Source organism: Crassostrea angulata, chromosome 6 (genome assembly GCF_025612915.1).
Source record: "Crassostrea angulata isolate pt1a10 chromosome 6, ASM2561291v2, whole genome shotgun sequence".
Classification (NCBI taxonomy): Eukaryota; Metazoa; Mollusca; class Bivalvia; order Ostreida; family Ostreidae; genus Magallana; species Magallana angulata.
In genome coordinates, this window is record NC_069116.1 from 11,453,365 (window position 1) to 11,471,443 (window position 18,079).

The following is an 18,079-nucleotide window of genomic DNA, read 5'->3' on the forward strand; positions in this document are numbered from 1 at the left end:
TAGTTTGTATTATGACTCCATTAAGCTGATTTTATCATTCCTATTGTTCCTCAGGTGAGCGATGTGACCCATGGGCCTCTTGTTCAACTATAACAAGTATTAGGGATTCTGAATAAATGAGTAAAAAGAAAAGAAGCCTTACATATGAAACGTCTTTTAGAGCACTCAAAGAAAGATAACCAAGTAAATCTACATATACTGTTATGAACACACGAACATTTCATATCAAAAAGAAAAAAAAGAAAATTAAACGCAGAAATAAAAAACAAATATGAATTCAGCTCATGGAGAGGATCCATACATGCTTAATATTTTTTTAGATGCAAATGACTATCGGACGAAGAACTGACATTTTATAAATATACACATTTTTGCAGTTCAAACGTCACACTAAACGGTCTGAATTTGAGTTCGGAAATCAAACTATATCGAAAGTATATAGTTTAGTTTCCTAAGTTTAAGAACAACATATCAACTGAACTCCCTTCAGAAGTTTTAGAACTTTGCTTGCTAAATATTTTCAAGAAAGGTCGAGCTGTATTTGAGAAATTCAGTTGTAATACTTGGGACATGTAAAATTGCACCGATCCGAAATTTCGCTATTTCAGCACAGCAATGTTCATCTTGATCATGTTCTGAAGGTTTGGAAGAAAAATTTCCAGTTTTTTTGTGTAGAGATGAAGATATATATATATATATATATATATATATATATATATATATATATATATATATATATATATATATATATATATATATATATATATATATATATATATATATATAAAAGAAAGGGATCGACTGCCACGTATTTACATGTGCATTTAGAATACTTTCCGTGTAAGCTTGCGTTTTTCCTTCCCTACTGCGTTACATATTAAATATGGTCAATACATGTATTAGATCATAGGCGTCGGAAGCAAATTGAAAGTGGGGGGGCTAGACTAATCCTCAGAAATATTGAGAAAAAAGTTATTCCCAAAATCATGGAAATCCTAATCCGTGGGGGGGGGGGGGGGGGGGGGGGGGGGGGGGGAAGTATACTATACTTCCAAAAAAAATTTACTTACCCAAATTTTTTTTTCTCCAAAATCATGAAATTTCTATTCCGTGGGGGGGGGGGGGGGGGGCTAGTATGCTTCTGAATCTAACCTCTCAATCTTTCAAGGTAAATTTAGGAACAATAGTCTTTCCTGCGAGAAAAAGTGGGGGGGCTGAACCCTCTATCATGCTATGTTTATAATGGTTAGGTATAACTTTGCAAAAAAAGTGGGGGGGCTAAGCCCCCCCTAGCCCCCCCGGTTCCGACGCCTATGTAGATAAATCTAGCCAAGATTGTCTCACAAAAGGTTTATGATGGACAACCAGGGATAGTTCACTTGAGTGACTCAGTTATCCTGATAAGATTGGTAGTGGGTACCTCTAGCTACACATTTAGCGTAACAGAATGATATGCATAACGATCGAAGAACTAGTAAATTTAACCTTCAATGTCTTTTATTATAGTCATTTTTAAAAACAACAACATTACTTTCCATATTAATTAAGTGTTCTCTTCTACTAAGAGACTTGATTTGAAAATTCCTATGTAGAGCAGGAATATTGTCATATTGTATATCTTGATTAATATTCAATTTTCCTTTATTAATGCGAAATCTCGGAAACATTTTGCCGACAATTGTCGTTCATCATCGTGCTGGCTCATGCACTTCAAACAAAAATTTACTAATGAAGCAGAGAAATCCAAACGACATTGTGGTCAGTATCACACTTCCGGTGACTCTAGGCGCCTCGCCGCCTGGCGGGCTTGTACTAGTCGTTCGAGTTGTAGTAGCAGTAGTAGCTGTAGAGTCTCTAGTTTCTACCTCAGTAGTGGGCCTTGAATCAGCAGTTGACTCTGGTTCAACTGTTGTCTCGCACAACCCTGTAATGTTCGAGCAAATGTACAAAACTGCACATGCGAATGAAAACGAAATAGGCTTTGCCAACAAAATGCTTTCCACTTACTGTGTGCAAAATACATGCTACCCTTAATAATTTATTAAGAAGGATCTTTTATTTTAAGATTTGTACAATTTGCTACTTATCAGCTTAACATGGGTTAATTTCCACCATATTTTGAGCAAATGATTTGATGAAAATGCTACCATACAGAAACTATCGCGGCCGAAGTTTTATCGGCATATAAAATTCAAGATTCTATCAATATAAGATACATGTATAATGAACACTCGAAAGACATATGAGACTACATCCAATCTTCTTTTAAATATCTACACGAATCAGGGCAAATCCAAATTAATATTTGAATGGGGGGAGGCAAAAACTATATACAAATAATTTATATTTAAAAGCAAATTTATAATAGTAAGATGTTTACTTGTATATTTTTTACCAATTAATTAGGTTCTTCTCTATATTCAAATGATAAGAGTTGGTATGTATGAAACAAAGTATTTACCTCCATGGACAAGAACCAGTGCCACAAACAAACTAGCAAGAACTCCAAGATGCTTCATCTATAATAACGAAAGTCGTGATGATTTAGGCAACAAATAATTATTTGTGTTTCCTCTGTGAACTACAAAAAGATACTCAACTTAAATCTCATATCTATCTGCTTGACACACAGTTATATTTCCTGTCCATACCATTTATCTTCATAAATTGTCATTGGTTGAATAAAACATTTGCAAACTAAGTCCTGTCGTGTAACTCAGATAAGCTCAGAGAAATATTAATATTGTCATATTGTCAGATGATATAAATTTTTACAAAAGGGGTTTTGGTTTTAGAAAAAATACATGCACCAGTGCAGTATATTATAAATTAAAAAGATCCCCAGTAGGTTTTCGAGGATGTCCATTTCAACTGTTATCCTCCAAAACAGGCACTATTTATTTTATTACACTGAATGTCTTAATTTTAGAAAAAAATTTTTACTGTTCTTATACAGAAATGACGCGAATTCTACCGCGAACCACAGCATAATTTATGCGCATGTAACAATTCGTTGTGTTACCCGTTGCCAAGTGTGTTGCTAACGCTGAGGGTAATAGAACGGTTTATCAACTGCGTCTAAACCAATCAGATTTCAGTATTTAACAAGAAAGTATAATAAGATGATTTAACACATGATTGTCGAAAATGTGATTTTTGCAACTTAAATGAGATTAAAGAAGAATTCCATTTTTTTTTACTTATGTGTCCATCACTTCGTAGTTTAAGAGAAAAGTATATTAAAAAGACTACTCCCGAAAACCAAGTGTTACTATCTACTTCAAATACTAAAGAACTGTGTAATTTAGGGAAATATTTATTTTATGCAAACAAGCATCGAATTCTTAATGTGAATAATCAAAATTTATTATGAACACTTTGTATGTCGCTAACTTACTGTAATCAATATGTATATCAGGTTTTTCACATGTATAACTTATGAAATTTATTTGTCTCTTGGAATAAAAAAACTTGAACTTGACCCCCTGCTGTGGAGCACTAATACTTCACTTTGGTCCACTGTCTACGAGATCAAGCCCCACCCTAATTACCCAGGTAAAGGCATCTGAATGTTTTAACTGCAAGATTTTTAAATCTTCCAACTGAATTTAATTTTTGTTGCAATATCAACTTCAAATTTACATGTTCTTTTTTTCTTTTTTTTTGAAACATATATTAATGCCCTTGCATCACTGAGTTTAAAAGAACATAGACAACCATATATAAACTATATGACATAATTTGCAATTTGTTGAGTTTTCAATTGCTTGCGAAGAGATTAGTTCTTTTCGATTAGATAACTAATTTCCGATACCATGGATTTTTAAGACACTTGTAAACAACACGTAAGCAAGTTGTAGTATCAGAATAGGTACAGGTTCATTGCTGTGATTTCAATAACTAAAACATTGTATGACAAAAGTTTGGTCTATTCAACATTATTTCTTCTTTTCAAATTTTGAAATCAGAAATCTCTTCTCTGTTATCTAAAACAAACACAAAAACCCAGAGACAAGTGTTCCTTGTAATGACTATCAGTCACTTAAGGTTAAGTCTAATCTTAAAGATTCTAACGAAGGTCATATTACGCAAACCACAATATTGCTTGCATAAGACACTGATTAAACATTACTATCAGCTCTGAATGATACTGCACAATTGTTTGTTTGCAAAGTGATTCTATCAGCCATTTTTTTTTGGCACATAAATTATCCATGTTAATTATGAAATTTAAATAACTCTGTAGAAATTTTAAATTTTCGATGAAATAGTATTGTAACAACATAAGAATACAAGTAGTCTCTATGTGACTGCTGTAAGCCATTTAGGTAAGATATTTATGTATACCGGTAGGTTGATTAGGCTTGATACAAATATTTTCCTAATTAACAAGGGTTTATCAAAAAACAAATCTTTGACTGAACTAAATTTTACTTATAACATGCATTGATCACAAGCTGTATTTTTCAGAATAAATTAAAATACAAAAAATTACAATATTAGATATCATATATCAACCATTGTTTTTGGTGGGTTTTCTGTGCCTTTACAAAGTATGCTGAAATAATTGTAGAAAAAAAAGATTCAGCAATAATTAAAACCTTAAACTTAAAGCAATATTAAAAATGTCAGCATAACGTAAGGTGAACAAAGATGGCAACAACACTGAATGAAAAACACTGAAGAGTTCCGTGTAACCCAGCACCAAGGGTGGAGCCTCCAGATCCCATTCCTCGAAAGTTGGGGTTTCCAAAGTTGAATGATTGACGAGGTAGTCCAAGTTTGCATCCTAGGCCACAGTTTGAAATGCCTGGTCTGCCGGGTGCTCCTGTTGCCCCACCTGAAGCGGTGTTTCTGGGTGGAGCTGTACCCGGGGATCGAGTTGTGCCCGGGGATGGAGTTGTTGTTGTAGTTGTTGTTGTCGTCGTTGTTGTCGTTGTTGTTGTTGCCGATGTTGATACTGGTGACACTGTTAACAAGAGCCGAATAAAACAGTTAATGGATGATGGATGGATGGATGGATGGAGCAAACCTTTATTCACACTTTTGATTGAGAATATATACAAGGTTTTGTTTTAGGTTTTTTTCTACAATTCGCCATGCAGTCTCGAATTTGAAAGAGCATATAACTGGTTCCGCAAAGGGGTTGTGTGTGCTGTAAACCTTAAAAACATCTGTGTTTGATTGCGTATTTTTCTACAGAATTCTTGAAAATAATCTTACCGAAATATATATTGATTTTATTTATTAGACAATCTTAAGCAACCCGTTGAAATGAGTCAAAAGAAAATCATTTTTTTTATATTGATATCCACATATTTTTATCTACGAATAGGAAAAGTGTGTATTATATCTTAAGCTTTAAAAATTACATTTTCAAGTAATTGTTATTAATTGTAGAAGATGTTAAAAAATCACAGTTCATCACACAATAATAATTTTCATGCATTCTTACCTGAAACCACGCACAAGCATAGAAATATAACCAGTCGATATATTAACGCCATAATGAATTTTCAGTTAAATTGATTGTGAATTCCCGAGTTGCGTCCAAATTTCCTCGGACTCGTCCCTTTTCTTTGCACGTTATGGCACCTCTTGTAAAGTTTCTCAAGCAGTAACTGTTTTGTTTCGGTGGAAGGCAGGGTTTAGTTAAACTTCCTAAGTCAATTATTGCCATGCAGCCATGCAACCGATCATTTAGTTCTTTTATAACCATAGCTCAGATAGAATTCATTTAACTTTTTTCGCCTTTGTTGTTAATCGCAAATAGTAAATAATGAGGCGATAACGTTTTAAAAAATGTCTGCCACTAAACTAACTAATGAACAAAATCCAGGTACATAAACGAAAGTTTTTCTTGATAAGTGTGAACAATTTTGTGTGCATTATTTCAAATGAAATGTATTAAAGTTTGATGAATTATTTTTAAGATACAAGGCATGCGCGGATCCAGAAAATTTTTCCAGGGGGGGTCCGAAGGATAATTGTGTTTGCCGGGGGGGGGGGGGGGTCCGAGGCATATTTTCGCGATAATTTTACAATGTAAATTTAATAAATTTTCATTTTCCAGGGGGGGGTCGGGACCCCCCCGACCCCCCGTCTAGATCCGCGCATGCAAGGATACTATTTAAGCCCCCCCCCCCCTCTTCCATGGTAAGATTGGTAAAGTAAATGGATTATTTTTTAAATTATTTTCTTATTTTTTTATGCTTGTCAAGACGTGGGGTAAGGGATGCCCATCTCTATAACCCCCTCCATTTCAAGAACGATGTAACGTGAAATGACCCCAGGTCATAGGTCAACGGGGTTCATTATTCTGCTTTACACCGGCATTAATGCTAAAAACGGACTCCATACCACATGCACTTGTTTCTGAGAAAAATTTTTACTCTACCCTACTATAGGGTAAAAAAAATTCTCAGAAACAAGTGCCTGTACATATGTGCTCCATACCCTTGCTTAAAATGTTTAAAATTAGCTGATGTCAACATAAATAAGTCGCATGTTTTCATAATTATGTTGAATCATGAATTAATCTATGATGTCAGATCTATACGGGCGTTTGAATGTGATTTTACTCATAAAAAAGATTTCCTGAAATGATATATCATATTTGTAACTTGCATCAATTACGTTGCATATGTCAACATATTTATCTTGCATGTAGACATAATTATCTTGCATGTCGACATCATTTTCTTGCATGTTGACATAATTTATTTTGCATGTAAAGGGAAGAATTATACCACCTTAGTTATAAACCAATAATTAATTTACTATTATGGAACTATTATGGAAAGGGTATCTATTTCTATTATGAGAAAAAATATATAACGTCAGGTGACTGTGATAGAAACCAGTTTTTGGTTCTATTTTAGATTTGCCCAAAAGGTACGTCAAAACAGAAACCGAAACAAAAACTGTTGACATTCCCCTCCCCCCCCCCAAAAAAAAAACAACAAAAACAAAACTGATCATGAGCAGTCTTTTATAATATAACTGTAATACAAATTTATTACAAATTAGAATTGCTAGATGTATTGGGTTCAGTTTTAAATATTTTAATTGATTATTCGTAATTCACAAGATAATCTTGTACGCTTAACTCGAGATTCATGCAGCTAGCATGTAGCATGGAAGGGGTTGTTCTTTTTTTCTTGTCACGATTTTGGAATATTACCAGCTAGATTACTATAGCCCCTTCTCAGTTCTGTTATAACAAATGGCAAACCTCTCTCTCTCTCTCTCTCTCTCTCTCTCTCTCTCTCTCTCTCTCTCTGCATGAGTCACAGCATTTTTTAAACAAAAAACCCAGTGGTGGTTCGTCGCATTTGCAATGGGGCCAGCCTTACAATCCCAAATGACGCATTCCTAACATTTTTTAGTTATGCGGAAGTTTAATTGGTCAGTTCAGTTACAGCTAAATTCTCTGTCTGCTTTCAGAAGTATTTGAAAATCTTATGATTATATTCTTTATTTTTTTTAATATCATCCTTCAATCGTATTCATCCAAAATATGTGATTCAATAAAAATAATTTCCCTCCCAAACGCTGAATATTTGCGCGAGTTACCTCTCTTTGCGTGACTTCTCAGCGGAAATACGTCACGGAAGCCACTATTCCATTTATGGCTGTACTCGAGTAATGACAGATGAGCTAATACCGTGCTTAAATAGGTAAATATCCTTATTCCTGACAATCGAGAGTTAACAAGTGATAGAAAATTATCAGTTAGAAGAAAACTAAAGGATTTTAAATCCCAGCAACGAAGTTCAAAGGCTAATTCCAGGTAAATTAGCGCGAAACGAAAATAGGGTTGTTGATTTCTATTTCATTTTGTCGGACCCACTCATCTATTTGTGCAATGGTAGATGCGTTTTTAACTTTGTAATGTATATGTTGAATGAAAATGATGTATTAACGTTTGACGTAAGAGTACTGCTGCTGATTAGAATGTGACCTACCTCATTCAAATCATAACGAGTGCATGACAAGTAAATTGTTGAGTTGTTGCAATCAGTTTCTGTACATACATGGTTTCTTATATATTGGGATTTCCTGCTTGTTTCCATTGTAAATAATGGAAAGGTATTATTCAATTTTCCTTCAGTTAAATTTAGTATAATACTACACATAGATGAATTCATACTTAATTAACACATTAAACATAACAATACTTCACTATTGGTCATAATTGATTTATGATCGCAGTAACATGTGCCTAATTGTGCACATATGGATTATTAATCATAAATGACATGGTATGTGTATTGCATCTGGCTCATTGCAGTTATTTGTCACTAAATGTTGATATATTTTTAATTTCATAATGTTAAATTGACAAGATCTCTTGTAACAATTGGATGATGTGTCCTTAAGTTTTAAGTATGTTTGAAAATGTCAAAAACAAGTTAAAGCTTCATGTTGAAATGTTAATTAATTGAGAATAAGACAAGTTAAAATGAAGACATTTGTGTGGTTGTCACTTGATTTACAACCCACAGATTGGTTAAAACTTCTGCTTCATAACAGTTTTCATAGAGTATTCGAAAGATGACACAACACGGCATAGAAAGGAGTTTTCAGGGCCTCAATATGAATGACTCACCAGGAACACAGAAGAAAATTCCTCCCGCTGTGGCCCCCAAACCTTCTAAAGTCCTGAATACATCACCAAAGCCATTCAAAGCAGGTACCTATAGAAGTGAAATAAACTTATAGGTGGATGTCAGTACCAAGCAATTAAGTGTTGTACCATTAAAAGACATCTATTTCATATAAAAAGGAAAAGGTATTATTTCAATTGTTATTAATATTTTTTTTTTGGAGGAGTGGGGGGGGGGGGGGGTGGTGTTAATTTTTTTTTTATGATGATGTGGAGATATAAGAGGTTAAAGCATAGCTGCATTGTATATGTATCAAATTCTCATATTGACCATGTCAATCTTTCTGAGTAAAAAAGATGACATTATGGTTGACGACTATTTTATTGCTTGTCATTGAGCAATTGACAGGAAGAAAACATGAGACTATAGACTTATAACCTGAGTGTCAGCATAAAAACAAAGCATTTACTAAATCACCTAGTGATTACTCACATGTAGCTGTATGAATATGTTAAGATCAATGCAGGAAGTCAGAGTACTTGTAATTGATCATCATACTAATGCACAGTTATTTTACTATTTATGGAGAAATCTAGCTGACTAGATCTAGTACATATATTCAAATATAACATGGTCACTACCAAGGTATTTTCTGTCCAGTATTGCCTCCTTCATGGACAGTTTAGATTTCTTTTAAAAAATCAGTAAAATTTTATTTGCAATGCAGTGACTTGGGACTATGACCTTAATTAATTTAGTTTGAAGTTGTACAATGTAACTACCAGGTACTAGGATTTTCTTACATTTTGACTGTATTAACAGTGACCCTGAACTCAATGCCCAAGCCTTGGAAACCAGGTATCTAATATATCAATGGTTATAAAGTACATAACCTCAACAGTGTAATAGTATGTACTATATGTAATGACTTATATGTAAACATGTAGCAGACAATGACATGGAGTTACGAGATTCAAGGTGTCAATCATTACTTTTGGTCTTACCACAAGGAGTGGATATGGATTTTACTTCTACTGCATGCATATTATTCCAGTAAACAACTATGCATACATATACATGTACCTGTATGTATAAATAAGGGAAAAAATATATGGATCACTAAAAGCATGTTGAAATGCTCTGTATTCAGATATAAGTAACAAGGGAATCTTATGAAGGATTCTCTTACATGTATATGAATGTATTTTTAGGTACTGACATTTTCTGAGATAACTTCTACCTGTAGCTCAAGACAAAATCAGTTTTAATTCATTTACTCCATGAGTATATCAATCTTCATTCATTATCTCTATAACTCATTTTCACTTTCCTTGTGAAACAGCTATATGAAAGTTTGAAAGATTGAAATGCGTAACAATAAGAGAAAAATAAATAATGAATAACAAGAAAGTCGATGCCATGCAGACTGAAATAAATGTAGTACAATGTACTTATATCTATACTGAGTCATTTCAGTTATTTAGTATTACTGTACGTAGAGAACACTTTTATTTCAGGAGGTGGAACATATCGACAGTTCCGAGCTGAACAAGGGGATGAAGATTTCCCACCCCCTCCCCCTCAGAGTTCTTACATTGAGGAAGTAGCATACCCTATACCACAAGTAGAGCAGTCCAGGGCCTATGGCTATAATGATCCTCAAGAGGATTTCCCTCCCCCTCCTTCTCCAACTTCCAACTACAACACACACTCCCCTGAAAATGTTCAATATGGAGTGCACAACCAGATGTACTCATCTTATGGCGATTCACCTCACAACAGGTATTTCATTGTAATGGTGTTAGATTTTATATTGCTAGCTTTAAGACAAGTTGGGTTGGAGGAGCATTATTAATGGCCTAAAGTCTTTTCTGGAGCAAAAGACTTATGCAAGCCATTCAAAGAAGATTTGAATGTTGTAGGATTTGTTTATAATTTTTTTTATTATTATCAAAGCATCAACTTATGAAATTGTTTTCTTTTTTCGGTGTACTCTTCACATTTAAAAATTTTCCTTATTAAAAATGCTGGTGGATGGATTTCCAATCTGCATTTAAAGAAACTCTTTTTTTCAGTCTTACCTTATTGCAGAAATTGCATGATCAGACATTAAGGTCATTTATCAAAGGTTTATGTATATAAAGATTGTAAGCAATTGACATATACCACAGGTTTAGCTTAGCAGGGTATCACATTTGGACTTCCATGTTACAGATCCTTTGAGCAGTACCACACAAGCTCCACCCACTACCAAGTGGACAACCACCAGCCAACCTACAAAGGGGGTCGCTCCATGTCCCCCACTGGGCCCCCCGCAACATCCTACCAGAGCCCCAGTAACTACGCCAACCTACAGTCCCTCCAGTCCGCGTACTCCTCATCAGGCCCCTCCCCCCAGACGGACAACACCATCTACGCCCGCCCGGTGAAGGTAGTGAGGGAGCCACCGGACAGTTACAATTCCCCCAGAGACACGGTGACATCACCCGTGGGGTATGTCCGACAGAACATCCCGGACCATCGCCAGTATAACAACCAAGAGAACCTGGACTTTGACTACAGCAGGTCGCCCAGCTCTGGCTCGGGGGGCTTTGTTCCCAGATACGAGGTAGGTTTTCTGTCAGTAGGGATGTAATTGGCTGAATTTGTGTTTTTGTTTGAAAATGTTTATGCATAACCATAGTAAATTTTACTACATACTTTAAAGAATCTCCTTCTATACAATATTATTTAATCTTATGATAGTTTATATGAAAAAATGTACGTTTGAAATAATTAATTACAGATTATAAGTAAATCAACTCATCTTTAGGTTTGAGTTAGCATTCATTTTGCATGAGAAATGGCATCTTTGTGGAATGTTGTTAATCATTATATAACAAAAAACAATGATTTATACACTCTTTATTGTAAAGTATGCTTTATAAAAAAATAATATGACATAAGTCTCTTGAAATGTTTAAAACACATTAACATTTAGACAACAAGTGTAAGGAGGCTGGGTGGTCAACAAATTTCAAACAGATTTAATTGTCTTAAAAATTTGAATGATATTTTTTACCATAAATTTTCATTTAGTAAAGTTTTTCAGCTTTAAAAATTCAATATTTACTTATGTCTTCATACATAGCTCTTTATCTAAAGGAGATTTATAAACTTTTTAAGTCTATGTCAACTACCATCCATTCCTCTTAGCTTTTTTTGCCAATCGTGCATTAACTTTTGCATTCATTTGAATTTATTAACAATTTGACAGACTTAAGGGACATGTGAAGGTCTGTAATGCTTGAAAAATCAAATTTGCTGTCATGTCTACTTTTAACTCCCTCAGATTTGATTGGATGACACCAGGAACTGGCATATTCGATGCTACTTACATTATTTTATGCTGAAATGTGCAACAATTTCTTGTTTAATGAAATATTAACTGAACTTTAATATAATTTTCAACTCATGTACCGGTATATGTAGTTGAAATGCCTTTTTCAAGCTAATTTTTTTCAATCTGTTTCTTATATAGTATGAATATATAATGGATTTTTTTTCTAGAAGTATTTTTAATCTTATTCACTGATTTTATTCCTTCGTCAATGGGACAATCATTTAGTGTTACCTTTGACCCTGTGTTTGTAGGATGAATACAGAGGAGAGCGCCCTATGCCGGGACCACAGGTGCCCTCTGTGGGTCCAGAATCTCCCCGTGGGGGTGACAAAGCTAACAAGGAGGCAGAGGTGGATGCCTTGACCAGTCTCCTGATACAGAACATGGAGTCCTCCAGTGAAACGGACTTCTTTGGTATGATGCTCTAGAGTTCGCAATGTTTTGAGTGAATCTAAAACATTTTTAGATGTTTATTTACACCTCTTTGAAATTTTCTTTGCAGGTCAAAATTAATACAAATACATGTATTCATAAACTGTCATTGATTTTGAATCTTAATTAAGATCAATTGTTTAAGACTGCATAAATTCTCTGTTGATATATAAGATAAATTAAAGGATGCAAGATTTGCAATACAATCAGTAACTATCATATCATAATTTAAAGACCATTGTGATTAAGATAAAAAAAAAAATTAAATCTTGAAGACTTAACAGAAGGACATGTAATGATAGGTTGTAATTTTCTGTTTGATTTTGATTGTAGGTATCTGTGTGAAGTGTCAGAAGAAGGTGGTGGGGGAGAACAATGGATGTACGGCCAATGACCAGGTCTATCACATCTCCTGCTTCATCTGTGTCAACTGTGGTCTGTATATCTACACTACTGTAAATTCCGCAATATATTACGCAAGTACTTCATTCTGCAATCCCGCTGTTTTGTATCAAATCACGAGAATATAAAATCGCGAATGCGGAACTCTTTCCCTTATTTCTTATTGTTCTAAACTCTGAAAAAATAATGGTGAGCTTTTAAATTCCGTGAAGGGTGCAGCTCACGATTTTATGTGGATATTAATTCCATGCGCTTAATTAGGAATCTACAGTATTGCTATCTGTAAAAAAAGATTCTGAATTTGTGTTGTTGTTTTACTGACAAATAGAAATCTCATAGCTGGTTTAATTTGGTTTGCAACTGTTTTCTGCAGGCACTCTGTTACGAGGTAAATCCTTTTATTCCATGGACAATAAGCCATATTGTGAACAGTGTTATGTTGTAAGTATCTATTTTAATAGAGTTTTCAATGATTAATCTCTATTTCATGAATGAGAGAAGTTCTTTAATTTGACACCCATTTCTTCATGTTTCAGAGCACCTTGGAGAAATGTTCAGTTTGTTCAAAGGCAATCACAGACAGGGTGAGTTCAGTTTGAATAAATTTGAGCACCAAATGAATGAATATTTCATCTATAAAGTAGATGTACGTGGTTATGTTTTGGCAAAAGACCTGAAAATATTTCCTGCCTCTGAGATGAATAAGGACATACTAAGTGATACGTACAAGCACTTAGGCTAAGTGTTGACGGAAAGAGATATTTGCGGTGAGATAACAGGAGGAAGAGCTGCTTCATGATCAGTGATCACTCTCTCTACATAGGAGTAACATTACAGGAGGCTTCAATACACTTAACCTTAATCCATTGACATAATTCATGATAATTATTGGCCCTTGTTTTAATTTGCTTGTGGTTACTGGTATAATGACCTTTCATTTGTGTAGATACAGATGACTCAGTTTCCTAGAACATGTACTTTTTGCTACCGCTCCATTTGTTGTTTCCTTAACAAGAACAATAAAGACCCATGACTGGTTGTTTTACGATCATCAGAAAACATGATATACAACAATCATTAAAGAAACAAGCATAAGCTGTGGGTGTCTAGGGATGGTTCATGTACATTCACTCACACATCAAAACTTCAAGTTGCCCACTGCTATTAAAGCAGTTATAAAATAATATTGATGTGGCCAAATGTTTGATTGGTGTATAACTTTCAGGATTCATTCACTGTTCAATTTTAATATTGCTTTGATTCTTGGTTAGAAAGAAAAAAGAAATAATACACAAGGTACTCATCACCACTATCACGAAATCCAGGACTGTCACATTTGCTAAAAATTTAATAAATGATTTATTTTGCAATTCTGTCCATGTTGTGTTCAGTCCTTCAAAATCTCAGTTTCCTTTTCAATCAACCAAAACAGCAAATCATTGAATACCTTAAATAAATAACGGAATCAAAGGGCAAAGCTTATTTTATGTACAGGACCCATAAGTCACTGGTTAGATATTTTCTATTGGTGTTCAGGTGTTTGGTTTGTTGTTATAGCTTCTAAGAGCCACTGGGAAGCCATACCACCCCGCCTGTTTTACCTGTGTGGTGTGTGGGAAGAGCTTGGATGGAATCCCGTTCACAGTGGACGCCACCAACCAAATTCACTGCATTGAAGATTTTCACAAGTAAGAGGGCACCTGATAGGCACAATTATTTAACTTGGAGATAGATATACACATATAAGGAGAAAAACTATTTACATGAACTAAATACACTGAAAAGAGCGAAAATAAAATGGGGGGTATACTATATAGGGAAATATTTGTGACAACATATATATTCGCTCAGTCTTTTTTCTATTTGAGTTAATTAATGTGCAGACATTTGAAAATTTTATAAAATCTGATTTAGGAGTCGCGTATATCGTTACCTGTGATTGTATTTTATAAAAGGGGTAAAATAATTATGCAGTATATTTTATGTTACTTTAGCAAAGTTATATTAACAATAAAGATTGTATTAATTTCCCATGTTTTGATCATGTAGAAAATTTGCCCCTCGTTGCTGCGTCTGTCAACATCCCATCATGCCAGAGACAGGGCAGGAAGAGACTGTCAGGGTGGTTGCCATGGATAAAAGTTTTCATGTTCAGTGCTATAGATGTGAAGTGAGTCTATGCATATTTATATAAACATGGAGAGGAAGCAGACGATTATGTACATGTATTTGCAATGCAAATATTAGCACTTCCCATACAAAGTAAATGATAATGAAATAATATTTTTTAATTTTCGTGGGGGATGAAGAGAGGGGATGTTAATCAGATAGGATTGAACTACAGTCAAACTTCGTTATCTTGAACTAGATGGGACTGTTTAAAAACTTCGAGATGTCCAAGTATTCGAAATATCAAGGGTTAAATACTTTTTTTAAAAAGTGGTTAGGAGACTTATTAATCACTTCGACATATCCATTGTATTCGAGATATCAGTGTTTGACATATCGTAGTTCAACGGTACATGTATAAACATTTATTAATATGTGGTAGGAATTTTGAGCTAAGATTTTCTTTTGCTTAAGATTTTATCTGTTGGTTAGTACACCTCTGGTAAAATTCACTGTACAGTTACTACAGTTGTATGTATTTACAGAGGTATACATGTATACGTGACATGCAGACATTTATTGGAAACTCTTGAGTGTCTTTCCTCTGTTATTGTCATTGTTTATTCTGTTCTTTTTAAACAGGATTGTGGACTGTTGCTGTCATCTGAGGCTGAAGGACGAGGATGTTACCCTCTGGACGAGCATATCTTATGTAAAAACTGCAATGCCAAGAGAATCCAGGCCATGTCTTCTAAAATGGCCACAGAGTTATGAACTGCAATACTTTATTATGCCAGAGGCGTTTCATGGTGATAGTTATTTGTGGATTCCCCACTAAAGGGAGAAATTTCTCATTTTACAAATAGATCTGTTCAATCTATGCAATCAATTGCTTGGGGAAAGACTATTTTTACATTTGGATGTACATGTATTCATTAAATAATTGTATAATATTGCTTGATTGTGTCATAAGTAATGGAACATAGTCCTACAGCAATTGATATCAATGTTTGTCACGAATCATATCCTATTTTGTTCATCCTCTCGCAAAGTGAAATGGTATTATAAATTATTAGCGATGATGTATGCTCTTGTTGAAAGGCTGAGCATGTGATGCGATTGAATTACTGATGTACTGGTGCCCTTGGATTAGATTGTCCAAAAATTGCAATATAAAATGCTGCTATTTTGATATTTTATACAAGTGAAGATTTAAACAATTATGTAAATTATGAATATTACTATATATTTTATCAGATTTCAGTACTCGGTTTTTAAACTTTATTGTATTACTTTTTCCAGCAAATTTTATTAAGAAAGTGAAGACGAGCTTATTTCCCTGTTTTTCACTCTACCACTTGAAATACACAGTAAAGCCTATTGTTCAACATTTTCCTTTGAAGTGTTTATTGTAAATCAGCATTGATAGAAAGTGAATGTATGATCTAGTCCTTTAAATATTACATTATTTCATGTAATGGGTTAAGACTTTGTTGTAAATCTTAGCAGCAATGGATTTTCTATTATTCTTGTATGATCATTTTTAAACTCTTGAGAATTAATGATTGATATTTACAGCTTCAGTTGTGATATTTGTGAACAATTGATATAGTTTGTAATTCTTTATACTTTTATTTTATACTTGAATACACAGTGCTCACTGCTATTGTTCATAAAGATTCATTTAATTTATTTGCCTTTGTCATTAGAATAAAAAACATTTTTTTAATTGTTTATGCATTTGTTTTGGTCATTATTTAGTTGCTATAGTGTAGTATATTCAGTGATATTTTTTGTATTATTGTTAATTGGGAATATTTTTTCATACTTTTTAGGCTTACTATACCGTGTATGTCCTTACTTAGCATATGTAAGGAATATGCTTTAAGGATTGTAATATGAATTCCATTTATATATGTATTTACCTCATGTGAAAAAAGTTGAAACTTGTGTCAGAGTTATTCCTCTTGTTGAATTGTTATTATTTGCCAGGGATCTATTTAGGAAAATATGGTTGGGAGGGCAGTTTAAGTGAAATTTGTTTGCTGTTCAATTTTTTGAAAGACTCCACTGTTGGTAGCCTAAAAAATAACAGTGTCGAAATGTAAACAAAATACATGTATATTATTATTTATTTTGAGAAAAGGTATTGCTTTTTAATATGAAAATTATATTTTAGAACTTTGCCTATTGTCAGAATGTTTTAATGAATAAATAAAATCATTCCTATTTCTATAATTACAATTTTACAAGTACAGGTAGGTGAAAAAAACCATAGTGCATATGTTTAAAGTATTGATGATAAATGTTTTCAAACTTGCATGATATGATGACTTTCAAATATGAAAAATTGAGAATATTACATCTATTGGATTTACAATACATGCAAAAGACATGATGTTTCAATGATGTTTAGTGATGAAAAATTGAATCGCTATGTCATCAAGTTTAATCTTTGTAACATGTATGTATACTTATCTATGTATTTGAAATAATCATAATTGATTATTAATGTATTTTTTATTATATGAAATACACAGAAAATGTTACTATTAATCTCTTGTTCAAAAGTGTAGACCTAAAAACTTATATTCATTTTTACATACCTAAATGTAGTTTTGTTATGTAATTTGCTTTGAAATACTGAATACATGCAGTGCTTGCTAAAAGAGTTTTATTGTAGTACAAAATATGTTGAATATGTTACAGCATAAAGGGAAAACAAAATTTCTTATGTGTTTGAAGTTTATTTTACTTATTCTCTATTCCTTACTTTTGAATGTAGCTTAGTTTCTTAGATTTTTTTTAAAACTTCAAGTTTACTACAAATATACATATGGGTGGAATAGTTCCAATGTCCACTACACTATTCCTATCATATAACATAGTATTCTGATCTTGGCGTTCCCTAAAACAAAAATTTTTGCATTTATTTGAAATTAATCGATTCAAGTTACATATATTTTTATGAAACTTCAATTTATCCATAAGATAGGTAATTTTGAGAGCTATTTGTCACCATTTTCTGACCTTGGTGATATTGACTTTATTCATCATTTATTTTTTCTTTTATGTCAGTCTTAGAAAAAAAGAGTTGTTCAAAATATTTTCACCTAACTCCATTCAATGATACAACATATAAAGA

At 33.5% G+C, this 18,079-nt stretch overlaps 1 protein-coding gene and 1 long non-coding RNA gene across 3 annotated transcripts; one reads left to right on the plus strand and one right to left on the minus strand.

Moving 5' to 3' along the window:
- Positions 1-4,413: 4,413 nt before the first annotated feature.
- On the minus strand, positions 4,414-5,913 carry LOC128186936 (uncharacterized). The gene is made up of 2 exons (XR_008244010.1): positions 5,456-5,913; positions 4,414-4,969 (listed from the first exon to the last, which is right to left on the minus strand). It is a non-coding gene; the product is annotated as an uncharacterized LOC128186936 (long non-coding RNA).
- A 1,665-nt stretch (positions 5,914-7,578) lies between these two features.
- Positions 7,579-17,664, plus strand: LOC128186938 (thyroid receptor-interacting protein 6-like). 2 transcript variants are annotated; one of them, XM_052856920.1, is made up of 11 exons: positions 7,579-7,679; positions 8,536-8,695; positions 10,127-10,391; positions 10,824-11,217; positions 12,243-12,405; positions 12,757-12,858; positions 13,199-13,266; positions 13,362-13,409; positions 14,383-14,513; positions 14,875-14,995; positions 15,577-17,664. In XM_052856920.1, exons 2-11 carry the CDS (start codon positions 8,557-8,559, stop codon positions 15,706-15,708), a joined length of 1,563 nt encoding a protein of 520 aa, XP_052712880.1. In that variant the 5' UTR covers positions 7,579-7,679; positions 8,536-8,556; the 3' UTR covers positions 15,709-17,664. The 2 variants fall into 2 exon arrangements, with proteins under 2 accessions (XP_052712880.1, XP_052712879.1); XM_052856919.1 differs by having other exon boundaries at positions 7,604-7,792.
- Positions 17,665-18,079: the final 415 nt, after the last annotated feature.